The sequence below is a fragment of the Pelodiscus sinensis genome, chromosome 24 (genome assembly GCF_049634645.1).
Source record: "Pelodiscus sinensis isolate JC-2024 chromosome 24, ASM4963464v1, whole genome shotgun sequence".
Classification (NCBI taxonomy): Eukaryota; Metazoa; Chordata; order Testudines; family Trionychidae; genus Pelodiscus; species Pelodiscus sinensis.
In genome coordinates this window covers 25007434-25032677 of record NC_134734.1, presented here as the reverse complement: position 1 = coordinate 25032677, position 25244 = coordinate 25007434, and the positions used below count along the sequence as shown (strand labels likewise).

At 62.5% G+C, this 25244-nt stretch overlaps 3 protein-coding genes across 3 annotated transcripts in view; 1 reads left to right on the top strand and 2 right to left on the bottom strand.

Moving 5' to 3' along the window:
- The window catches only part of COPA (coat protein complex I subunit alpha), a 44698-nt gene extending 35699 nt beyond the window's left edge, over window positions 1–8999 (top strand). The window contains 10 exon segments of the mRNA XM_075908334.1: window positions 252–341; window positions 419–528; window positions 1094–1171; window positions 1341–1409; window positions 1575–1711; window positions 2065–2251; window positions 2340–2450; window positions 5995–6156; window positions 6366–6560; window positions 8385–8999. Coding sequence (XP_075764449.1) covers window positions 252–341; window positions 419–528; window positions 1094–1171; window positions 1341–1409; window positions 1575–1711; window positions 2065–2251; window positions 2340–2450; window positions 5995–6156; window positions 6366–6560; window positions 8385–8444 — 1199 coding nt within the window. The 3' untranslated portion in view covers window positions 8445–8999.
- A 2084-nt stretch (window positions 9000–11083) lies between these two features.
- LOC142819511 (protein S100-A11-like) lies at window positions 11084–15322 on the bottom strand. The gene is made up of 3 exons (XM_075907243.1): window positions 15185–15322; window positions 12451–12606; window positions 11084–11400 (listed from the first exon to the last, which is right to left on the bottom strand). Exons 1-3 carry the CDS (start codon window positions 15185–15187, stop codon window positions 11227–11229), a joined length of 333 nt encoding a protein of 110 aa, XP_075763358.1. The 5' UTR covers window positions 15188–15322; the 3' UTR covers window positions 11084–11226.
- Window positions 15323–21615: 6293 nt separating this feature from the next.
- LOC102459675 (uncharacterized) overlaps window positions 21616–25244 on the bottom strand; it is a 39984-nt gene continuing 36355 nt past the window's right edge. Inside the window, exon 5 of the mRNA XM_075908318.1 lies at window positions 21616–22071. Within this exon, the coding sequence (XP_075764433.1) occupies window positions 21616–22071 (456 nt within the window). The remainder of the gene's footprint in view (window positions 22072–25244) is intronic.

Genomic DNA, 25244 nt, shown 5'->3' with positions numbered 1-25244 from the left:
TGGAATCCAACTACGGCCCCGTCAGGAGAGCAAGGCGGCGAGGGCCCGCGGCCCCCCTGACAAACGCCGTTTTGATTCCCTCGTGACTCCAGATTCCTGGTGCGGGCCCTGACATTGAAATCATCCCCAGGAAGTCCCCTGGATGATTTCACCTGGCCCCAGGTCCCCTCAGCCTTCCCCGCAGCAGGGTCTGGGGTGGGCCCGCGTAGTGTCGAGTGTCGGGGGCGCTGAGCCATCCTGTCCTTCCCCAGGCAAGGGCGGGGCGCTGGCTGCCGACATTGACATCGACACCGTTGGCACCGAGGGCTGGGGAGAGGACGCCGAGCTGCAGCTGGACGAAGGTGAGAGGGGCGCAGGAGGGGAGCGTCGGGGCGTCTCCCCTCCAGCGGGGCGCTCACCCCTCTCCTGTAACGCGCAGATGGCTTTGTGGACGCCGGGGAAGGCTTTGGCGACGAAGCCCTGGGTAAGGGCCAGGAAGAAGGAGGCGGCTGGGAAGTGGAAGAGGATTTGGACCTTCCCCCCGAACTGGTAGGGAGCCGGAGGGGGTCCTGGGAGGACGCTGGAGTCTCAAGCAGCGGGTTTGAGTGGCCCTTCAGGGCAAGGAACAGGAGAGCGCGCGGGCGTGATCCGGCCGGGGCCTAGCGAAATGGTCAGTGGTGGGGTTCAGAGCCAGCGCCCTTGTGGAACGTGGGGCATCTCCCTGAGCGACTGACCCAGGCTGGTAGCGTCACGCTGATGCTTTTCCTTCCCCGCGGCGAGTGAGCCCTCCCGTTTCGGGGGAACCCAAGGTTTGGCGCCGGGTGCGGGCTGTGTCTGCGGAGACGCTGGCTCCGGTGATGGGCCCCTACCGCCTGCTGGCCAGTGAGGCGCAGGGAGAGGTCCCAGGCCAGCCCCGACCCCAGCTCGCCCCGCCTGGCCGTTTCAGCAGAGGCCGGTGGCGGACCCGCCCCTCCTCAGGACCCCAGCCTAGAGGCGAAGGCTGGCGCACGAGGGCAGGGCAGCCTGGGCGTGCGCTCTCCCGTGCTGGCTCCGGCTGCAGCGCTGCAGCCCCGCCCGGCACTGGCGAGCTCCTCACGCCCTGCTTGCTCCCCAGGACGTCCCTGCGGGCCCGGCAGGAGGGGCAGAGGATGGATTCTTCGTGCCACCCACCAAGGGCACCAGCCCAGCTCAGGTAACTGGAGCAAACACCCCGCCTGGCCTGAAACCTCCTCTCGCAGGCACCCCCCCCCCCCGCCTGTGCGCCGGTGACGCTTGTGGGGAGACGCGAGGAGCCCTGCTGCTGGGGAGCGTTGGGCGGGGGGACCCTGCAGCTCCTCTTGTCGTCTTTCCTGCTCCCGTAGGTCTGGTGCAACAATTCCCAGCTGCCGGTGGATCACGTCCTGGGAGGTTCCTTTGAGACGGCCATGAGGGTGAGGCTCCCCGCTCCCTCCCGTCGGACTCCTCCGGCCAGGAGTCACGGGGCAAGGCCCCGCTCGTGGCCTGGGCCGCTCGGTGGCAGACGGGGGGTGCGGTGCTAATGGGCTCTCAGGCTGGCCGGCCGGTGTAGTAAGCGTGGCGCTTGCCTTCCCCTTCAGCTCCTCCATGACCAGGTGGGAGTGACTCACTTTGGCCCCTACAAGCAGCTGTTCCTGCAGACCTATGCCCGGGGCCGCACCACCTACCAGGCACTGCCCTGCCTCCCCGCCATGTACGGATACCCACATCGCAACTGGTGAGCAGCCGGGCGGACCCGCCGGCCCTGCGTGCTGCGTGTCCGGGGGCACTCCCCGTGTGCCAGTCGCTTTCTGACACAACAGGCCCAGCCCACACCCTGGGGCGGGGCATCTGGAAACACGTCCTCTGCCCCGGGGTAGCTCGCTGTGGGGAGTGACCCAGACTTTCCCAGCACGCACCGGAACAGCCAGTCAGGCGGCAGGGGGCCTCCGTGGGGCCGAGGAGCTGTGTGGATCTGGCCCGTTTGCACTGCAGACGGCCCATCAGGGTAACTCGCCCCTCCCTGCCCGGCTGGCCTCCCGGTGCATTCCCGGTTTCTCAGGGCCGGCCCTGCCCCTCCCACCCCTGCAGGAAGGACGCCGGCTTGAAGAATGCCCTCCCGGTCGTCGGCCTGAAGCTCAACGACCTGATCCAGCGCCTGCAAGTCTGCTACCAGCTCACCACGGCCGGCAAGTTCGAGGAGGCGGTGGAGAAGTTCCGCGCCATCCTGCTGAGCGTGCCGCTGCTGGTGGTGGATAACAAGCAGGAGATTGCTGAGGTGAGGGCCCGGCACGCCCTGGCCCCCAGGCCCCCGCTCTCGGGAGCCACGGGGGACGGTGCCTGACCCCGCGCTCCTCTCGCCACAGGCCCAGCAGCTCATCACCATCTGCCGGGAGTACATCGTGGGGCTCTCGATGGAGATCGAGCGGAAGAGGCTCCCCAAAGAGACCCTGGAGCAGCAGAAGCGCACCTGCGAGGTCCGGGACTCTCGGCGCTCCATTGTGGTGGCCAGGACGCTGGGTCCCTGGCTCTGGGTGGGAGCAGACCCTGGTTACAGGAGGCGACAGTCTCTCTGGGGGATCCCTTGGCCACGTCACTGGGCCTCAGTTTCCCCATTGATGATAACCCGCTTGCCATGCCGGCAGCAGCCTGAGACTGCCCTGCCCACCGAAGGCCCAGCCCTTTGCCCCTTGCAATCGGTGCCCGTTTTGTCCTTCGTCGGTCGAGTGGTGGTTGCCTGGTGTGTTCTGCTAGCCAGGGCCACGTCCTGTGAGGTCCACTAGCCACACCCAGGATCGCTGTGCTCATTGAGCTGTGCAGGGATCAACTGCACTGAAAGGTGAACCGGTTAGTCAGTAACCCTAACCGTGAAGGGGCAGTGCTCACCGGCTATCTGGTTAGTCGGTAACCCTCGCCGTGAAGGGGCAGTGCTCGCCGGCTATCCGGTTAGTCGGTAACCCTCGCCGTGAAGGGGCAGTGCTCGCCGGCTATCCGGTTAGTCGGTAACCCTCGCCGTGAAGGGGCAGTGCTCACCGGCTATCCAGTTAGTCGGTTACCCTCGCCGTGAAGGGGCAGTGCTCGCCGGCTATCCGGTTAGTCGGTAACCCTGGGCCGTGAAGGGGCAGTGCTCGCCGGTTATCCGGTTAGTCGGTAACCCTGGGCCGTGAAGGGGCAGTGCTCGCCGGTTATCCGGTTAGTCGGTAACCCTGGGCCATGAAGGGGCAGTGCTCGCCGGTTATCCGGTTAGTCGGTAACCCTCGCCGTGAAGGGGCAGTGCTCGCCGGCTATCCGGTTAGTCGGTTACCCTCGCCGCGAAGGGGCAATGCTCTCCGGCTATCCGGTTAGTCGGTAACCCTGGGCCGTGAAGGGGCAGTGCTCGCCGGCTATCCGGTTAGTCGGTAACCCTGGGCCGTGAAGGGGCAGTGCTCGCCGGCTATCCGGTTAGTCGGTAACCCTGAGCCGTGAAGGGGCAGTGCTCGCCGGCTATCCGGTTAGTCGGTAACCCTGGGCCGTGAAGGGGCAGTGCTCGCCGGTTATCCGGTTAGTCGGTAACCCTGGGCTGTGAAGGGGCAGTGCTCTCCGGCTATCCGGTTAGTCGGTTACCCTCGCCGTGAAGGGGCAGTGCTCTCCGGCTATCCGGTTAGTCGGTTACCCTCGCCGTGAAGGGGCAGTGCTCTCCGGCTATCCGGTTAGTCGGTAACCCTCGCCGTGAAGGGGCAGTGCTCGCCGGCTATCCGGTTAGTCAGTAACCCTCGCCGTGAAGGGGCAGTGCTCTCCGGCTATCCGGTTAGTCGGTAACCCTCGCCGTGAAGGGGCAGTGCTCGCCGGCTATCCGGTCAGTCGGTAACCCTCGCCGTGAAGGGGCAGTGCTCACCGGTTATCCGGTTAGTCGGTAACCCTGGGCTGTGAAGGGGCAGTGCTCTCCGGCTATCCGGTTAGTCGGTAACCCTCGCCGTGAAGGGGCAGTGCTCGCCGGCTATCCGGTTAGTCGGTAACCCTGGGCCGTGAAGGGGCAGTGCTCGCCGGTTATCCGGTTAGTCGGTAACCCTGGGCTGTGAAGGGGCAGTGCTCGCCGGCTATCCGGTTAGTCGTTTACCCTCGCCGTGAAGGGGCATTGCTCGCCGGCTATCCGGTTAGTCGGTAACCCTCGCCGTGAAGGGGCAGTGCTCGCCGGCTATCCGGTTAGTCAGTAACCCTCGCCGTGAAGGGGCAGTGCTCGCCGGCTATCCGGTTAGTCGGTAACCCTGGGCCGTGAAGGGGCAGTGCTCGCCGGCTATCCGGTTAGTCGGTAACCCTGGGCTGTGAAGGGGCAGTGCTCACCGGTTATCCGGTTAGTCGGTAACCCTGGGCTGTGAAGGGGCAGTGCTCACCGGCTATCCGGTTAGTCGGTAACCCTCGCCGTGAAGGGGCAGTGCTCGCCGGCTATCCGGTTAGTCGGTAACCCTTGCCGTGAAGGGGCAGTGCTCTCCCGCTATCCGGTTAGTCGGTAACCCTCGCCGTGAAGGGGCAGTGCTCGTCGGCTATCCGGTTAGTCGGTAACCCTCGCCGTGAAGGGGCAGTGCTCGCCGGCTATCCGGTTAGTCGGTAACCCTTGCCGTGAAGGGGCAGTGCTCTCCGGCTATCCGGTTAGTCGGTAACCCTCGCCATGAAGGGGCAGTGCTCGCCGGCTATCCGGTTAGTCGGTAACCCTGGGCCGTGAAGGGGCAGTGCTCGCCGGTTATCCGGTTAGTCGGTAACCCTGGGCTGTGAAGGGGCAGTGCTCTCCGGCTATCCGGTTAGTCGGTTACCCTCGCCGTGAAGGGGCAGTGCTCTCCGGCTATCCGGTTAGTCGGTTACCCTCGCCGTGAAGGGGCAGTGCTCGCCGGCTATCCGGTTAGTCGGTAACCCTCGCCGTGAAGGGGCAGTGCTCGCCGGCTATCCGGTTAGTCGGTAACCCTGGGCCGTGAAGGGGCAGTGCTCTCCGGCTATCTGGTTAGTCGGTAACCCTCGCCGTGAAGGGGCAGTGCTCGCCGGCTATCCGGTCAGTCGGTAACCCTGGGCTGTGAAGGGGCAGTGCTCTCCGGCTATCCGGTTAGTCGGTAACCCTCGCCGTGAAGGGGCAGTGCTCGCCGGCTATCCGGTTAGTCGGTAACCCTGGGCCGTGAAGGGGCAGTGCTCGCCGGTTATCCGGTTAGTCGGTAACCCTGGGCTGTGAAGGGGCAGTGCTCGCCGGCTATCCGGTTAGTCGTTTACCCTCGCCGTGAAGGGGCAGTGCTCGCCGGCTATCCGGTTAGTCGGTAACCCTCGCCGTGAAGGGGCAGTGCTCGCCGGCTATCCGGTTAGTCAGTAACCCTCGCCGTGAAGGGGCAGTGCTCGCCGGCTATCCGGTTAGTCGGTAACCCTTGCCGTGAAGGGGCAGTGCTCTCCGGCTATCTGGTTAGTCGGTAACCCTCGCCGTGAAGGGGCAGTGCTCGTCGGCTATCCGGTTAGTTGGTAACCCTTGCCGTGAAGGGGCAGTGCTCGCCGGCTATCCGGTTAGTCGGTAACCCTCGCCGTGAAGGGGCAGTGCTCTCCGGCTATCCGGTTAGTCGGTAACCCTTGCCGTGAAGTGGCAGTGCTTAACGGTTAATCAACAATCCCACTAACTGATTAACCAGGATTTTACACCCTGACTTAACAGGGAGGCAGGGTGGCGTAGTGGGTAGCGCATGGCTGGGTCTCCAGAGACTTGGGTTGCGTTCCCAGCTCTGCAGCTGGGCGAGTGGGGGCCAGTCGGTGCTCCGCTCTGTGGCCTGGCTCTCCGTCTGGGCGGTGGGGAGAAGGAGGCTATAGATCCGTGTGAGATCTGCTGGGGTTTATTAGCCGCCTGGGTCGCTGGGCGTGGCCTTGGCCCTCTGCCGCTCCACTGCCCTGCTGGCTTGGTCCTGCCACCGTCCCCCCGCAGCCGGGCTGCCCATGGCTCGGGCAGGCTCTCCTCCCACGGGGCCCAGGAAGCAAGTGGCACACACTGCCCCTTCTGACAGGGTCTCTCCCCCCACGCAGATGGCAGCCTACTTCACTCACTCCAACCTGCAGCCTGTGCACATGATCCTGGTGCTGCGCACCGCCCTCAACCTCTTCTTCAAGCTCAAGAACTTCAAGACGGCCGCCACCTTCGCCCGCCGGCTCCTGGAGCTGGGCCCCAAGCCGGAAGTGGCGCAGCAGGTAAATGCAGAGCAGAACGAGGGGGCTTGGCGCAGACCCTCGGGGAGCAGGGAGGCTGGGGCGGGGGGGGTGCAGGTCACAGGCGGGTGGCTGGGGAGGGAGGGAGGGAGGAAGCTCCCCTGTGCTAAAGGCTCCGGGGGATCCCCAGTGCGTGCAGCAGAGCTGAGGGCAGGTTGGAGCCGTTCCACTGACGCCCCGTCCCCCCCCAGACGCGCAAGATCCTGTCTGCCTGCGAGAAGAACCCCGTCGACACCTACCAGCTCAACTACGACATGCACAACCCCTTCGACATCTGTGCCGCCTCCTACCGGCCCATCTACCGCGGCAAGCCGGTGGAGAAGTGCCCGCTCAGCGGGGCCTGCTACTGCCCTGAGTTCCGGGGACAGATCTGCCGGGTCACCACGGTACGACGCCGCGGGGGGGGCCTGCCGGCACCTTCGTCACCCCGCTCCTGTTGGCTCTGCCGGGCTTGCAGGGATCGCCAGGCCACCTTCCCCTTCCCAAACATTACACCCGGGCCGCCTGTGCGGTAAGGTCGGTGGGGGCTGCTCTCCCATCGACACCGGCTACTCTTTCCATATTGGCGGAGTGCGGGGTCTGGGAGCGCGCTCGGAGATGGATTGGCCATGTCTTAGCGGCCGGGGGGTCGATCTGGAGGCGACCCCTTGTGGAGCGCGGGATCTGGGAGCGTGCTCGGAGATGGATTGGCCATGTCTTAGCGGCCGGGGGGTCGATCTGGAGGCGACCCCTTGTGGAGCACGGGGTCTGGGAGCGCACTCGGAGATGGATTGGCCATGTCTTAGCGGCTGGGGGGTTGATCTGCAGGTGATCCCTGGCGGAGCGCGGGGTCTGGGAGCGCGCTCGGAGATGGATTGGCCATGTCTTAGTGGCCGGGGGGTCGATCTGGAGGCGACCCCTAGCGGAGCGCGGGGGTCTGGGAGCGTGCTCGGAGATGGATTGGCCTGGTCTTAGCGGCTGGGAGGTCGATCTGCAGGCAGCCCCTGGCGGAGCGCGGGGTCTGGGAGCGTGCTCGGAGATGGATTAGCCTGGTCTTAGCGGCTGGGAGGTCGATCTGGAGGCGATCCCTGGCAGAGCGCGGGGTCTGGGAGCGCACTCGGAGATGGATTGTCCAGGTCTTAGCGGCCGGGGGGTCGATCTGGAGGCGATCCCTGGCAGAGCGCGGGGTCTGGGAGCGTGCTCGGAGATGGATTGGCCATGTCTTAGTGGCCGGGGGGTCGATCTGGAGGCGACCCCTGGCGGAGCGCGGGGGTCTGGGAGCGTGCTCGGAGATGGATTGGCCTGGTCTTAGCGGCTGGGAGGTCGATCTGCAGGCAGCCCCTGGCGGAGCGCGGGGTCTGGGAGCGCGCTCGGAGATGGATTGGCCTGGTCTTAGCGGCCGGGGGTCAATCTGCAGGCAGCCCCTGGCAGAGAGCGGGGTCTGGGAGCGTGCTCGGAGATGGATTGGCCTGGTCTTAGCGGCCGGGGGTCAATCTGCAGGCAGCCCCTGGCGGAGCGCGGGGTCTGGGAGCGCGCTCGGAGATGGATTGGCCTGGTCTTAGCGGCCGGGGGTCAATCTGCAGGCAGCCCCTGGCGGAGCGCGGGGTCTGGGAGCGCGCTCGGAGGTGGATTGGCCTGGTCTTAGCGGCTGGCAGGTCGATCTGCAGGCAGCCCCTGGCGGAGCGCGGGGTCTGGGAGCGCGCTCGGAGATGGATTGGCCTGGTCTTAGCGGCCGGGGGTCAATCTGCAGGCAGCCCCTGGCGGAGAGCGGGGTCTGGGAGCGCGCTCCGAGATGGATTGGCCAGGTCTTGGCGGCCGGGGGGGTCGATCTAGAGGCGACCCCCGGCGTAGGGCCAACAGGCCCCAGGGAAGGGCCGAGTGGGGCTCGGGTGCCTTGGGAGCAGGGGAACACCAGCGCCCGGGCTGCGGGGGGGAGCGCCTCTCCCCACTGAGAGCCTGACAGCCTTGGGAATGGCGGCGGCAGGGCCCGGACGGAGGCGCCGCAGGGTCCGAGCCGCTTGCCCAGGAGGCTCGTCATCGCGGCGCGGCGAAGCCTGGCGGGGGTGGTCCGGGAGACGCGCCCGCTGCTCCTGGAGGGCAGTGAGGGCGGGGGCGGGTCCCGTCCATGGCGCTCGCCGGCGTCCCAGAGCCGGGTGTGGGGGTGAGGGTCTCTAGCGGCGGCGGCTCCCCGGTGGTGCTTTAGCCGTTGATCGCCCCCCTTTGCTTCCCAGGTGACCGAGGTCGGCAGAGACGTCATTGGGCTGCGCATCAGCCCGCTCCAGTTCCGCTAAGGCCCTGCCCAGGCTGCGGCGAGACGGGAACTTCCTGCTTCCCTCCGGCTAGGCCTGGAGTCCTGCGCCCGGCAGCACGCCCAGAACCCTTCCCCTTGCTCCCGCTCCTCCCTTCCAGCGCCTGAGCCAGCCGCTGCCCCAGAGCCTCTGCGCCCTTGTGTGCAAGATCCTCTCGCCCTCCCGGCCCTTCCCCCAGCCGGCCGGCCACAGCCTGGGTACCGCTCCTGCGCCAGCAGAGAATATTGCCTTTGCTCGAGAGCGGCCCCTGAGCTCCAGCCACGTGCGCCAGAGCGAAGCAGCCGCTCTTAGTTCTCCACCCCCCGGGCTCGGAGCCCCCGGCCGGCAGGGCAGCCTGCGTCCCGTCCGGGCCCTGCAGAGCCAGGGGGTGGGGAGCAGGCGTTTATCCCGCCGCTGTCGCGCCCTGATCCCAGGAGGCCCCTGGACTTTGCTGCAGGCCGGTCGGGCCTCAGGCTCCCAGCTCTTTGGGTTTTGTCCTTCACAGCTTTTCCCACCGTTGTCTCCGTTTCACCTCAATAAAGTGAATTAACCACCCCGCCCCCTTCACTGGCTACCTCTGCTGAGGGCAGGGCCAGCCGGGAGAGGGAGAGGGAGAGGGAGAGGGAGAGGGAGAGGGTGTGTGTGTGTGTGTCACCCCTCCCCCCTCCCCGCCCCTGGTGCTGGAAACGCCCGTGTCTGACCCCCCCCCCCCCCCCGGTCCCCGGTGCCGGAAACGCCCGTGTCTGATCCCCCCGGTGCCGGAAACGCCCGTGTCTGACCCCCCCCCCCCCGTCCCCGGTGCCGGAAACGCCCGTGTCTGACCCCCGTCCCCGGTGCCGGAAACGCCCGTGTCTGACCCCCGTCCCCGGTGCCGGAAACGCCCGTGTCTGACACCCCCCCCCGTCCCCGATGCCGGAAACGCCCGTGTCTGGACCCCCCCCCCCGTCCCCGTCCCCGGTGCCGGAAACGCCCGTGTCTGACCCCCCCCCGTCCCCGTCCCCGGTGCCGGAAACGCCCGTGTCTGACCCCCCCCCCCCCCCCCGGTGCCGGAAACGCCAGTGTCTGACCCCCCCCCCCCCCCGGTGCCGGAAACGCCCGTGTCTGACCCCCCCGTCCCCGGTGCCGGAAACGCCCATGTCTTCCCCCCCTCCCCCCCCAGTGCCGGAAACACCCGTGTCTGACCCCCCCCGCCCCTGGTGCCCTTGAGGGGGCTGGGCAAAGCACCATGAGCTGTACCCTTCCCCACTGGCACTAAATGGGGTGGTGAGTGTTCAACGCAAGGAGCCCAGTCGATTTCATTGATCCGGGGGTGGGGGGGGGGGGGGGGGCAGGATCACAATCTGCAGGGGGAGCAAATACTTAACGGCAGCCCAAGGTCTGATGACTGGACCTCAAAGCTCAGGCTGGAAGCGCAGCCGCTCTTAAAGGGGCCACGAACAACTTCCCAAGGCTCACGGGCATTTTCCAATCAGGCTGGGTTGGGTTTATCTGCCCCAGGAATGACGTGGGGAAGTTCTCTGGTCTGGTGCAGGGCGGTCGTCACGGAACGCGACACCCATGCGGCCTTGTTCCCGACGTGGGCCAGCTCGTGTGTGTGCAGCGGGTTGAGCGTCCCGCTTCTGAGCTTTCGCAATGGAAGTGAGTCAGGGTCAGGCCGGGAGCGTTTCCACCAGGGGCCAGTCTAGCCCAGGACGAGGCCAGCTGACACCCTGGCACGTTTCCATGGGCCCAGGGACACCTGGCCCCCAAACCGCTCACTTCGCTGCTGTAGGAGGATGCCCCGAGTTTGACTTCACAGCTATGGGCAGCCAGCCTACGCGGGAGACTCCATGCTCCTGTGGGATCCCCCCCCTCTAATCACAGGCATTTCCCTCTCCTGAGCAGGTCCCGTAGGGCTCAGATCCAGACCCTCAGCCTTGCTTTTCAGCTTTTCTCCCCTTTTAAGGTCCCTGCTTCGGCAACAGCCCTGTCCTCGCAGCTCAGTCCGGGAGAAAGCCCAGGCCCTTCAGCGTGGCCGATGGGATTCGCAGCACCACGGGGGCACTTCATCCAATCTCAAGAATTTTATAGACTCACTGGAGTAGGCACGTTCTGACCCCAGATCTTTGCAACACTAAATGTAAGTTGCTTGTGTTTTGCATGGCTCTTCCCCTTTGAACGTAGACATCCCCCTCCCCCGGGTCAGATGCAGTGATTGTAACGTCCCCACCCTCGTCTCCAACGTTTGAGGGGAGTCGCTGTTAGTCTGTAACTGAAACCCAGCGAGCAGGCCGGCTGCAGCTGAGACTAACGATACTAGAGGGTAGCATGAGCGCTCGTGCCCCCAGCTCATGGGAAGGGGCCGTGCCCACCAAAGCTCAGGGCACCAGTGCTGCGTTTTGCTTGTCCCTAAGGTGCTACCGGGCTAGTCGCGGTTTCTAAGTTCCTCCAAAATGTGGATTTCCATGGTGCTCATTCCCTCCTCACAGCACTAATTCACAGTGTCCCCCGGCTTAACAGGTGGGGAAACTGAGGCAGGGAAGGTCCTGTCACGTCCCAAGAGCAGAGGCAGCAGCAGGGATAGGGCGGCTGGCTCCCAGTTTGGTCCCTCTTCTCCAGCCCCCCCCCAATCCCCAGCCAAACTTTTGTATGAAAAAACCAAGCCTAAGCAGGAGCGTTTATACCACTCTTAAGGGATACAAAAGCAGTGAGACCCGCCCTCGCGCGGGAGCAGGGCTGTCGTCCGGGGCTGGCCGTGCCGGGGGTGCGTCTGGAACGACTGCCGGGCTGTCGCTGTCGCTACGGGTCACAGTTTCTTTGACTGTGGGTGGCCGGGAGGCCCCTGCCCACACAGGACGTCGTGACAGGCCTGCGCGATGCCCCCAATGAGGTTCAGGAACTCCTGGAAGTCCAGCTGCCCGTCGCAGTTCAAGTCGAGCTTCTTCATCATCCGGTCCAGGACGCCTGGGTCCTTCTGGTTCTGGGGGAGACCAAGGAGGGTTTTACCAATCTCCCTGCTCGCAGGTCTGGGGAGCTACGCAGCTTCTCCCCGCGACCGGGCCCCTTCTGGGAATTCGGGAGAGACCCCCACCACAACGTGCTCCACATCCCCTGCATGCAGCACCGCTGCCCCGGCGCAGACCAGAGCCGGAGCGCTGACTGGCCACAGGGAGGCCGAAAGATCGTAAGAGCAGCCAGGCGGGGTCAGACCAAAGGTCCGTCCTGCCCAGGGTCCTGGCTGCCCACAGTGGCCAGCGCCGGGTGCCCCAGAGGAGGGAACAGAACCGGCAATCCTCACGTGATCCCTCCCTTGTCCCCCATTGCCAGATTCTGACACAGGCCCGGGACACCGTCCTGGCTAATGGCCATTGATGGACTCATCCTCCATGAATTTATCTAGTTCTTTCTTGAACCCTGTTAAAGTCCTGGTCTTCACAACATCCTCTGGCAAGGAGTTCCACAGGTTGTGCACTGCGTGAAGAAAAACTTCCTTGTGTTTGTTTTAAACCTGCTGCCTATTAATTTCATTTGGTGACCCCTAGTTCTGTTACAGAAAAGTCAGTAACTTTTCCCTGCTCACGTTCTCTACACGGGTCATGATTTTATAGACCTCTACCCTATCCCTCTGTCTCCTCTTCTCCAAGCTGACACGTCCCCGTCCTTTTAATCTCTCCTCACATGGGACCCGTTCCAAGCCCTCCTCAGTTTTGTTGCCCTTTGCTGAACTTTCTCCACTGCTGGGAGAGCTCTTTTGAGAGCTGCAATTTGCATCTTCCTCTCTGGCTGCTGGGGCAGAGCTCAGGAGGCCACGGCTCGGTGCGGGGGAGAGAGCTGGAGACAGCGGGGAAAGCGCCAAAGGGAAGGTGATTTCCAAGCCATGGCCCCAGGTAAGGACCTCCGAAAGCACTTCACCCCCCCCCCCCCCCGCACTCCCTCTGCTCCCTGCCCCGCTCCCAGCCAGCTACTCAGCAGAGCAGCCGTGTTGGCAGAAGCTGCAGTCCCCCCGCGGGCTGGGCGTCCCCAGGCTCACCTTTGTGAAGGAAGCCAGTTCGGCGTTCATGAAGGTGAGGAACTCCCGCTTGGACAGCGTGCAGCTGTCGCCTTCGCGCCCGGCGTAGCGCTGGAACACGGCCAGCAGGGACTCGATACAGCGCTCCGTTTCCGTCGGGGACATGGGGACCTTCGCCTGCAGGGGTGGAAGCACCGTGCGGCTGAGCCCGCTCCTCCCCCAGCGCCAAACCCGGGGGCCACCAGCTCCCCTGAGCCCGCTCCTCCCCCAGCGCCAAACCCGGGGGCCACCAGCTCCCCTGAGCCCGCTCCTCCCCCAGCGCCAAACCCGGGGGCCACCAGCTCCCCTGAGCCCGCTCCTCCCCCAGCGCCAAACCCGGGGGTCACCAGCTCCCCTGAGCCCGCCTGGCCGGTGTCGCCTGTTTTCCATCCATGGGCCCAGTACGTTTTGTTACATGCACTGAGGCACGCGCACCAGCCGGGGAAACCCATGCTGCCTGCGGGGGGTGCTCTGCCAATCAGCCCTCCCGGTGGCTGCCCAAGCGCCCAGCTTACAGGGAACACTGCTCCCAGCTCCAGCTGAGCCTTTCACCTGAGCACTGAAAGGAAGGGAGAGGCTGCCGGGTAAGTCAGGGACAGCACCAGGCTGCCGGATAAGTCAGGGACAGCACCAGGCTGCCTGGGCTCTGATCCCGCTTCTGGACGCAGGGCCTAGTGGTTGCAGCAGGCCCCGGGGGGTCCAGACTCCTGGCTGCTTTCCTGAGCTTCGGCAGGGGAGCTGGGTGGAGCAGGGAGACGGGAGCGGCTGCTGGACGAGTCTATTCCTGGGCCCGGCGGGCGGGGCCTGACCGCAAGGTGCCGTTGCTCAGGCGCTCCTACGCCAGCCCCATGCAGCTTTCTGGTTTCCCCAGGCCTGGTGCAATCCCTCCTCTGCACCCGCTCCCACGCTCTTCCTGCCCCCCCCCCCCCCCGGGCGCTGCGAGCCAGACCACAGCGAAGCCGCAGCTGCCAGCCCAGTGAGCGCAGTGGCGGAAAGAGGCCAGGGCAAGGAGAGGTGACGCGAGGGTGGCAGAGGCTCAGCAACGGGCCATGGGGCCTGGCAGGGCAGGGGGTGCGTCTGCACTGAGGTTGTGAAAGAGACTCCGGAACAAAGGTGCCTGGCTTTTCCACCCTCCTCATTAATATGAATTGGTTTTGGCTGCCAATCACAGGCAGGGGCGGGAAAGAAAAACACCCTCCTCTCCCCCCCACCCCCCATTTGTTGGGAGAAATTCGGAGTGAAGAGAAATGGGACTGGGGTGGGGCTGCTCCAAGCCACGTGGCCAGGGGCTAGCTGTGTCAGGACAGCCACAGGGTGAAATGCAGGCCTGCTGGCCCCAAGGGGGTGAGGCCTTTCCCCGGGGGGCACCGCTTCCTCCCTCGGCCCAGGGCGGAGAAAGGCCGCCTGGTTCTGGGGAGCAGCGAATGGCCTACGTAGCTTTTCCTCTACGAGATGCTGGTTCTACTGGGATACGGGGCCTTGCCTCTGGAGGGGGTGCTGGGCCGGGCGGCTGAGGAGCGCATGGGGAATGGGATAGAGGGGGTTCACCGGCAGGGGGTGCCAATCCAGCCCCAGGGCAGGGGGCCTAGCTAGCTCAGGGCACCAGAAAATAGCAGCCAGAGGCTCTTCCCTCTAAGCCACCAGTTCCAGTCAGACTCTGGTGATGGTGGCAGCGGTGGGTACACAGGACTGGGGCAGGGGAAAGGGAGACCAGGCTTGACCGGCCTGGGCAACGTGCACCCCTCGAGGTCCTGGCTAGGCCCCCCGGAGCAGGGCTGGCTGGCACACGTCCAAGGAGGCGGGAAGGCAGAGCAGCGCCCAGGCCCCCACCCGGGGCTCTGCTTGTGAGCAGGGGGGAGAGCCCCCTCCAGCCTCCTTCCCCCGAGCCAGGGCGGAGTGATGGGGGGACGCGCCAAAGGGCAGCTGGGCCTGAATGACTCAGTGCCAGGCAAGCTCTGAGCAGTGACTGAGCTGTGGGAGGAAGGGGGGGGGGGGCTCTGCCCCTCTCTGGCCTGGAGTCTCTGCCCCCCCCGGGACTCTTTAGCCCCCCCCCCCCCCCAGCAGCTGAATTTAGCCTTTTTTGGTGGTATGAGACAGGAAACCAGCCCCCCCCCCCCAGCCTGGCCCAGCTCCCCCGCCCCTCAGTGCCTGGCAGCCCAGGGTGCAAACCCGCAGCTGGGGCCTCCTGGGGTGGGGGGCGCCTCTGCCCAGGACGGGGGGGGGGGGGGGCTGAGTCCTGAATGGAGGGTGGGGTCTGGCCCCTGGGAAACCACCCTGCGCTGGGGCTGGGGGGGGGGGGGAGCGGAGCCGCCCTGCTGGGGCTGGGGGGGGGAGCGGACACACCCTGCGCTGGCGGTGGTGGGGGGGGGGGAGCGGACACACCCTGCGCTGGGGGGGGGGGGTCACAGCCTGGCCAGGGACCAACAACTCCTGCCCCGAGCAGCCTGGGGCCCTGCTGCAGCCTGTGACCGGCCCCGCCCTGGGGTGCTGGTACCGGGGGGGGGGGGGGGCTGCACCCTGGTTTGAGGCGGTTTCCATCGTACCCGGGGTTTGCAGTTTGGGTCGGCAGCTCTCAGCCCCCCCCCCCCCCCCCCCCCGACAGCTCCTGGGCAACTGCCAAGCCAAGCTCCGGGGGGGGGGGCTCCTGCCTCCCCCCGCCCTTCCCAGGGAGAGTTTATCGCCCCCCGGGAAAGGGGGGAGGGCCCCCCCCACTCACCATGGCTGCAGGGAGGGAGCGGACCGTGCGCGGCTCAGACTTCGGGGCGCTCTGAGCCCCGCCCGGCCCCGCCACCGCCCTTGGCTGCCTGGCCCGGCCCCTTCCCCGGCTGGGCGGAGGCTCGGAGCGGATCCGGACTCGCCGGCCTGCGAGCCCCACCCAGGAATGTGCCCCCGGCTGCCCCCCCCCCAGCGCCCCGCGCTGGCTGGGACCCCCCCCCAGAGCCCCGCGCTGGCTGGGACCCCCCCAGAGCCCCGTGTTGGCTGGGACCCCCCCCCCAGCGCCCCGCGTTGGCTGGGACCCCTCCCCCACAGCCCCGCGTTGGCTGGGACCCCTCCCCCACAGCCCCGCGTTGGCTGGGACCCCCCCCGAGCCCCGCGCTGGCTGGGACCCCCCCTCGAGCCCCGCGTTGGCTGGGACCCCCCCCGAGCCCCGCGCTGGCTGGGACCCCCCCAAAACCCCCACCGGCTGAGAGCGCCCCGCGCTGGCTGGGACCCCCCCCCAAGCCCCACATTGGCTGCGCCCCCCCCGTTTCTTTTCCTCCTTTTCTTTTAGCTTCTCTCCCCCCCTGCCCCCCCCTTCCCCTCTTGTCTCTGCTCCAAGTTCCGCTTCCCCGGCCGAGGCGGGGGGGGGGGGGGGGGTGCTAAGCTGCTGCCCGGGAATGTGCCTCTGTTTCCCCACCTGGCACCGTAACCAGCCCGCAGACGCTGGCCCCTCGGCTCCTACGCCCAGGGCACGCGAAGGCTGAGCCAGGCCAGGGCCAGTAACCGCGTACTGGACACGAGGCTCCGTGGCACTGGCCGAGCAGCACTGGGCAGAGGCGGCCGCAGGGGAGTCGGGTTGGACATCAGGGCAAGCGTCCTGCCTGGGGGGGGAACCTGGAGTAAGTTGCCGAGGGGAGGGGGGTTTGGAATCTCCATCATCTTCGTCTTCGGGATCGTTTCGAAGTGCCCCGTCCCGAAGATCACAGCCAGGGCTGCCACAGCGGGGAGGCAGCTTCCTCGTGTCCGGACCTATAGCAAGGTGAGGTTTGGGTGGGCCAGGATCTTGGGACGGCCCCCTTGGCCGCAGGCCATGCACCTCCCTGCCACCGAGCAGCCTGCATGGCCTGGGGAGAAGCCAGTGGGCGGGAAGCACTGGATCAGCCCCCAGGAGAAGCCGGAACCCCCCCCCCCCCGCCCTTAGCCCCCCTCCAAGTCTCTACCCCCTCCAAGTCCCCCTTCTCCTGATCTGCCCCAACGCCTGCATCCCACCTCATGCCCTGAGCCCCTCCTCACCCACTGCTCCTCCCACTCCACCTCCCCACATCTCCAGCCCTCTGCCCTGAGCCCCAACCCTGACTCCTGCACCCCCCCCCCAGCCCCCTGCCCTGAAGGACCTGAGCACGCCGGGTAAGACTCCCAGTTGGAGATACTTCAGAGCGGGCGGGACACATGCCTGCCAGGGCCTAGACCAGGCTATTTAACACGCGGCCATGGGTGGCCTGCGGCTCGTTGGTTTGCGGCCGCGGGGCGGTTTGGGTTCACGCAGGCTCAACACGTGGCCCGCGGGAGGGATCCTTTGAACACGGCGCCCACTGGGAACACGCTGCACAGCGGTGAGTCCATAGAACGGGCTTCTGCCGAGATGAGCCTTAGTAGTTAAATTCCTGGCCTGCCATTGCCCATGCAGAGTGCAGTCACGCGGGTGGAAATGGGGTCAATGTGGCAGTGTGTTAGTGTCAGCAGAGCTGCCTTACACGGGGCCTGCGTGTTGTGTAGTCTTGCCTTCAGCTTTGTATTCTGCCCGTCAGTGTGAAAGAAGCTGTTTGCATATATTTGCATAGATATTTGCATGTAAATGCCACCACATGTAAGTTGCGGCCCTCGGCATGTGCTGTGAGCGTCCGAAGTTGAGTTGCCCTGATGTAGCCGGTGCTGGGTCCTGCCGAGAGGGCCGGGACTGGACTGGACGACCTCGCGAGGGCCCTTCCAGTCCTAGGGGTCTATGAATCACAGTGGGAGTTGGGACCCTAAATACTGGGGTGAGTTGGAGCCTCGGGGCGTCAGGGCATCAGCAGGGCTAGAATCCAGCCCCAGAAGCCCAGGCCTCTGCTCTTTTGGCAGCAGGAGACTCCCCATCAGCTGTGGGCAGTGTCAGGCCCCTGACACACAGGTGAGCAGTCGGGTTTCTGAGCTGCAGAAGACAGGAGCTGCCCGCACACCAGCTCATTTCGCAGCTGACCTGAGTCTCGGGAGGGGGCGGAGTCGGCAGTGTGTTTGAGGAGGCTTGTGGCTTTTCCCAGGGGACTGGGGAGGATCCACAGGACAGGCGGGACTGTTCCTCACAGCAGCTGTTCAAGTGCAGCGCGGGTGGCACGGGGTAACTGCCAGCAAGACGTGGTCTGAGGGGTAAGCGCCCCCAAGCCTCACCTGAGAGCAGGTCCCTGCAGTGCCGCCCAGGCTAAAGAGCCTTAGGGTGGGAGGGGAAACCGAGGCGCCGCACTGGAAGTGACTTGGCTGAAGGGCGCGCAGGCAGACAGTGGAAGATCTGGGATTACAGCGCTGCTGACCCGACTGTAATCCAGTATCGGAGCTGCTGCACCCCGGGGCTGCTGGTAGGTGCCGCTGAGCCGGGTCAGATAACAGTCCCTGAGGCCCCGTGTCCTGACCTCTGACCGTGGCCAAAGCCAGGTGCTTCAAACGGTGATTATCAAGTGACCCATCCCCTGGCAATCAGACGCCAGGGACCCCCGGAGCAGGGGCTGCATCCCTGACCATCTTGGCTAAGAGCTATTGATGGGCCCAGCCACCAATAACTAGCTCTGTTTGGAGCTGTTATACTTTTAGCCTTCACCGCGTCCCCTAGCAGGGAGTTCCACAGGTCGGCTGTGTGCTGCATGGAGAAGCATTTCCTGTTGGTTTGAACCTGGGGGGGGGGGGCAGAGCTGTCCCAGTGCCCATGCCGGGGGGCTTCATCTTCTCATTGCTCTGACTTGGGGTTGGGGGGTTGTACCTGCTTTGCAGGCAGCCTGTGCCCAGGCCAGCTTTCCTGGGCCTGGCGCTGTTGATTCCACGCGGCGTGTGGATTCCGCCCCGTGCAGAGAGCCAGCGCGAGGCCCAGCTGTGACGAACGGCCCTCGGAGCTGGGCCTGGGAGGGGCCTGCTCTCTGCCTAAGGGGAGTTGCAGCTGGAACGGGCTCCGCGTCACTTGAAATGGGTTTCCTGTGTCACTTGCACAAGGGGGTTTGCAACACCGCACCGTGGCTGTGGGGAGGAACGGCTCCAGCCGCTGCTTCCCAGTGTCACCTGCCTGAGGCGGCTCCGCAGCATCCTAGTGATCCCCTCCCCCCCGAGATGCATCAAACCGTGCCGGGCGGGTGGGGGGGAGATCAGGGAATGTTCCTGCTCTTGACTCACACGGTGGCCGCTCCGCTCCCTCGGCCGTAACGCCCCGGAACTCAGTGATGCGTAGGGGCGCCAGCCACGCGGTGACTAAAGAGTTAATCTCAGGCAGGTGGAGGTGTCGGCAGGGAGCCAGAGGAGCCCATGGAAACAGGTACATTGGAGAGAACCCTGCCGGCTGTTTTCGTTGGGTTCTTAGGCCCGGGACGGGGGGACCGATGAATTGAACAGGCAGAAGTCCCAGGCCCGCGGGGGATACGGGGTAGGGGGAGGCCTGGACCGCGCAGTGCGGCTCTGTGAGCAGACGGGAAAGTGTCGATTGAGCGGCGGGCAGGGTGGCGCCTTTATCACGTCTCTTGGCTTTGTCCATAAAAACCCCTCTCTGGGCGGCGCTGCCTTGGGCTCGTGTGCTGGGAAGTAGCAGGAGGCCTGCCCCGCGGCCTCACGGAGAGCTCAGCCGCCTTCCCTCTGCAGGCTCGCTTGTGCGGAAGGGACGGGGGGGGGGGACCTTGCAAAGGGAATTAAAACCAATAGCAAAAGGTTTTATAGCCATATAAATAGGAAAAAAACAAAAAAAGAAGTAGGACCATTAATTACTAAGGCTGGAGTGGAGGTTAAGGATAATCTAGGAATGGCCCAATAGCTAAACAAATACTTTGCTTCAGTCTTTAATGAGGCTAATGAAGAGCTTAGGGATAATGGTAAGTTAACAAATGGGACTGAGGATAAGGAGGTAGATATTACCATATCTGAGGTAAAAGCCAAACTTGAACAGCTTAATGAGAGTAAATCAGGGGGCCCAGATAATCTTCATCCAAGAATATTAAAGGAACTGGCACATGAAATTGCAAGTCCATTAGCAAATTTTTTTAATAAATCTCTAGACTCAGGGGTTGTACCATTTGACTGGAGAATTGCTAATATAGTTCCGATTTTTAAGAAAGGGAAAAAAAGCGACCCGGGTAACTATAGGCCTGTTAGTTTGACATCTGCAGTATGCAAGATCTTGGAAAAAATTTTGAAGGAGAAAGTAGTTAGAGACATGGAGGCTAATGGCGATTGGGACAAATTACAACATGGTTTTACAAAAGGTAGATTGTGCCAAACCAACCTGATCTCCTTTTTTGAGAAAGTAACAGATTTTTTAGATAAAGGAAATGCGGTGGATCTGATCTACCTTGACTTTAGTAAGGCATTTGATACAGAACCACATGGGGAATTATTGGTTAAATTGGAAAAGATAGGGATTAATATGAAAGTTGAGAGGTGGATAAGCAACTGGTTAAAGGGGAGACCACAGCGGGTCATACTGAAAGGTGAACTGTCAGGTTGGAGGAAGGTTACTAGCGGAGTTCCTCAGGGATCAGTTTTGGGACCAATTTTATTTAATCTTTTTATTGCTGACCTTGGCACCAAAAGTGGAAGTGTCCTGATAAAATTTGCGGATGACACAAAGTTGGGAGCTATTGCCAATTCAGAAAAGGATCGGGATATCATACAGGAAGATCTGGATGACCTTGTAAATTGGAGTGATAGCAATAGGATGAAATTTAATAGTGAGAAGTGTAAGGTTATGCATTTAGGGATTAATAACAAGAATTTTAGTTATAAGCTGGGGACACATCAGTTGGAAGTAACGGAGGAGGAGAAGGACCTCAGAGTCCTGGTTGATTATAGAATGACTATGAGCTGCCATTGTGACATGGCCGTGAAAAAGGCTAATACGGTCTTGGGATGTATTAGGCGAGGTATTTCCAGTAGGGATAAGGAGGTGTTAGTGCCATTATACAAGACATTGGTGAGACCCCATTTGGAATACTGTGTGCAGTTCTGGTCTCCCCTGTTTAAGAAGGATGAATTCAAACTGGAACAGGTACAAAGAAGGGCCACTAGGATGATCCGAGGAATGGAAAACCTGTCTTATGAAAGGAGACTCAAGGAGCTTGGCTTGTTTACCTTAACCAAAAGAAGGCTGAAGGGGGACATGATTGCACTTTTTAAATATATTAGAGGGATAAATACCAGGGAGGGAGAGGAATTATTTAAGTTTAATACCAATGTGGACACAAGAACAAATGGATATAAGCTGGCTAGTAGGAAGTTTAGACTTGAGATTAGATGAAGGTTTCTAACCATCAGAGGAGTGAGGTTCTGGAACGGCCTTCCAAGGGAAGTAGTGGGGGCAAAAGATCTAGCTGGCTTCGAGATTAAACTAGATGGGTTTATGAAGGGGATGGTTTGATGAGATAACATGACCTTGGTAACTAATTGACCATTTATTATCAGTGGGAAATAGGTCAATGGAGGGATGCTAGGAGTTACTATAGGGAACTTTCTGGGTGTCTGGCTGGTGAGTCTTGCCCACATGCTCAGGGTTTAGCTGATCGCCATATTTGGGGTCGGGAAGGAATTTTCCTCCAGGGTAGATTGGCAGAGGCCCTGGAGGTTTTTCGCCTTCCTCTGTAGCATTGGGCACAGATCACAGCTGGAGGATTCTCTGCATCTTGGGGTCTTCATGGTATTTGAAGGCTTCAGTATCTGAGATCTAGGTGTGAGGATTATTCTAGGAGGGGTGGGTGAGATTCTGTGGCCTGCACTGTGCAGGGGGTCAGACTAGATGATCAGAATGGTCCCTTCTGACCTTAAAGCCTATGAGTCTATAAGAGGGTTTTACACTTGCTGGGGGCAGCCCCTCCCGCGCCAGCGACTCTGTGGCCTCGGAGAGGTTTGTAGCAGAAGCCGAGAGGCCAGGGATTTAAGGTCTCTCGGGGGCCCATCTTCTGCACTTGGCGTTCCAGAGCGGGGAACAGCCCAGACAACCTGCCAAGCGCCAGCAGCCCGCCGGGGCCGAGCCTGCTGACCCGCCTCTGGGCTGGGCGCCTCTCCCCTGGGTGAATTGTCCCAGTGGAGCCAGGTGAAGTCGGCAGCGCTCTGGCCCAGTGCAATTGTCATTCATGTAAACGAGAGGAGACTCTGCCCATTGACAGGGCTGCAGGCAAACTACCCCGGCCTGGCTGGGCTGTGTCCTGGGTCACTGAGCGAACCCGCTCAATGCCGACAGCTGCGCAGCTCTAGCCCGAGCAGCCGTCTGTCCGTCTGTCTGTCTGTCTGTCTGTCCGTCTGTCTCTCTGTCTGTCTCTCTGTCCGTCTGTGTCTCTGTCTCTCTGTCTGTCTGTCTGTCTCTCTGTCTGTCTCTCTGTCTCTCTGTCTGTCTCTCTGTCTCTCTGTCCGTCTGTCTGTCTGTCTGTCTGTCTCTCTGTCTGTCCGTCTGTGTCTCTGTCTCTCTGTCTGTCTCTCTGTCTGTCTGTCCATCTGTCTGTCTGTCTGTCCATCTGTCCGTCTGTCTGTCTGTCTGTCTCTCTGTCTGTCTGTCTGTCTGTCTGTCTCTCTGTCTGTCTGTCTCTCTGTCTGTCCGTCTGTGTCTCTGTCTCTCTGTCTGTCTCTCTGTCCGTCTGTCCGTCTGTCTGTCTCTCTGTCCGTCTGTCTCTCTCTCTGTCTGTCTCTCTGTCTGTCTGTCTGTCTCTCTGTCCGTCTGTCTGTCTGTCTGTCTGCTGGAGAACGGCGAGCGCTCTTGTCCGAGACTCTGGCTACAATGCCACGATGCGAAGTCTGCTTTCCCATCCTGTGATCGGTGTCAGAGCAAGTTCAGACACTGCCCGTTTTACTTGGCTCCAGGCGGTTTGTGCGTCCGCATTCCTGTGCGATACAGATCAGCGTGGGGGTTGGGTTTCTTCATCGGAAAGCCACGTTTTCCAAACTGCTCCACTCCCAGAGAGGCAGCAGAAGAAAGGAGCCAACTGCTGGAAAGCATTTGGCACCCACTGAGCCCAAGGTAGGTGAGTGGGTGGAAGGGCGGGTCCCCCATTGTTCTCAAGGAGAGCTGCCAGCTGCGCAGGTCCCTGGACAGCCTGGCCCTGCCATTAGGGGGAAGAAAATGTTTCACTCTTTGTGTGTGATGCAAAATGGCCTTTTAACCGCATGGCAATGTTCAGGGGGGCGGGAAGGGGGGGTCTTTCATCCAATTTGGGGGGAAATGTTTCCTTTTCCTGAAGCATTTGGGTTCATCAGCTTTGGAGAGAAAGTTCCCCCATCTCCATTTTCGTCACGTTTCGGTGGGAAATGTCCCCCCCAGGCGTGTGGGGGTGGAAGGGGTGGGGGTGGGGGGGGTGTTTTCATCCAATTTTTCCAAAGAAGCGGAACCTGCCAAAGCCTCTGAGGAATGTCGTGGGGAGGGAAACCGAGTGGAAAGTCACCAACCTGCCGCCCCAGGTTCCAGTTCCACCTTTGCGGCCACTGGCAGGCGAAGCCGGAGCCAGCTGGGTTTGCACTTTTCCGGTCTGTTTTCGACAGGCCCGGATCCCACGGCAGGGGAGATCCAGGTCCGGTGCTCCGCGAGGAGCCGGGTTTGCAGGGGATGCCCTGCCAGTGGGCTGGGGGGGAGGGTCTGTGTGTGAGGGTGTTTCCAGACAGGCCGGCTGTGCCAACGTACGTCTATCGCCCAGGTGCACAGTCCTCACATCCAGGCACCAGCATCACTTTGAGCGTCCTGCAGTACGTCCGTGTCACGTTGCTGGATCTTGAGGGGAGCAGCCGGATCACTGATGCACCCATAGGTGGGGGTGTTGGCCCCGGGAATGGTATGGGAGGGGGCCATGTGGGGTGTTGAATGGAGGCTTATTGTCCGATAATCCTGTGTATGCTGTTCTGGTGTTTGTATAATGTCTGTGTGTGCAATTATTAGCATGTACTCGTATGGACATTGAAGATTTCCCTGCATGTGGTTAAGCATTGGGCAGGGCTGAGCCTGTGGACATGCTAATTACCGAGGCCCTGTGGGACAATGGCTCTCAATGGGCCAAGGACACACCCAAAGAATGGGGTTTGTCATCTGAGGGCAGCCAGCAGGGAACATAGAGATTGGCCTCTGACCAGGTGACCTGCTACATACAAGAAGAGGCCAGGAAGGAGGTATAAAGAGGCCATGTGGTCGATGCCATTTTGTTCTCAGCTCAGCACTTCATCCCAGAGGCAGCACTGCAGGGATTGAAGAGCCCGGAAGACCTGTGAACCCATCCTGATCGTAGGATGTGCAATAAGAACTTTTAAACCAGCAGCTTCAACATCTCTGCTAGAGCCTGCATCGAGAACTGGGAGATTCGGTGCATGTAACGTACTGTACTTTAATAACCTTACTCTCAGGCTTTTCTTTCTTGTAATAATAAACCTTTAGATGTTAGATGCTAAAGGATTGGCTCAGCGTGATTTGTGGGTAAGGTCCAGAGGGTAAATTGACCAGGGATCTGTGGCTGGTTTCTTGGAACCGGACAGAACATGTTCGGGGTAGGTGGGATTGGGTAATAGGACCCCCACCGGTGTATGAGGCCCGGGGCCATGTGGGGCACGGATATTGCTGGGGTGTCGGAGGGGTTTTGCTCGGGAGGCTTCAGGCAGGCAGCTGAAGCGCTCTGTGGGACTGGTGTGTGGCCTGTTTGGAGAGGTCACCAGTCTGGGGGCTGTAAGGAGCCCCGGATTTGAGCAATTCGCCCTGAGCGGACGCCCTCAGCTGTGCCCAGACACGGCCCGGTCCGTCACAGTCCGGCTCAGCCCGCTGGGCCCTGTCCCACAACTGGCCTCTGGTGGGACCCAAAGTGGGTCCTGGCCAGTGTTCCCTCAGTGTGTGCAGAATAAAGTTTTATTCTGTGCACCGAGGCCTGTGCACCATGCACCACCCAGTGGAAACGCCGGCTGTGGGCGCTGGACTCTCCTGGGTGGCTGGCCCAGTGCTCAGCCCTTTGCTTCTGCTTTGGCCTCCCTGGCCTGATGACCGGGGGGTGCACTTGCTCCAGGGCCCAGCAATTCAACAGGACCCAGGGCTCCTCGTGCTGCTACCTCAGAAGCAGCGGGCTGAGCCCCAGGCCCTGTTTCTGGACAGCTGTGCGGGCTGTCAATGGGGGGGGGGGGTCATGGTGGGCCCCGGGCAACGCTGACGGTGATTTGCCTCCAGTCCTGCCCCGCCTACCCGAAATGCCGCCCCTGCGGGAGCATGGAGCCAGCCTCCCCTCCTTGCCCAGGTGCTCAGTGCCCCGTCCCCCCGCCAGGATTGGGGTGCTCAGGCGTGGGTCTCCCCTCCCTGGGGCGGGCTCAGGCTGGGTCCCTGCTCCAGGGACAGTGCAGCGATAAGGGGTGGGGGGACGCAGGGGGGGGGTGCAATGGATTGGAGAATCCCAGCTTTGGAGGTGGGTGCCCATGGCATGCGGGGGTGAGCGCGAGTCCTGCCCGTCAGGCGGGTTGCTGGTCCCGTCGCACCCGCAGCGAAATCCACCCGGCCAGGCCCCCTGCTCCCCCGGGATTTCCCTGAATGCAGGAGGCAGGGGCAGGTTCAGACTTGAAAACCCACATCAAGTTTCAGGCAAACACGGGGAGTCTTTGCCTCTTCCCTCAGGTTAAGTAACTGCACCCTTGTGAGTGCTGTGCTGGTGGTCTCACACACACACACACACACTGATTGCTATGGTGGTGGACACACACACACACTGATTGCTGTGTTGGTGGACACACACACACGTACACTATGATTGCAGGTGGGCACACACAAGCGCACTCACTATGATTGCTGTGCTGGTGGACACACACACACACACACACACACGCACACACACACGCGCGCTAGCAGACAG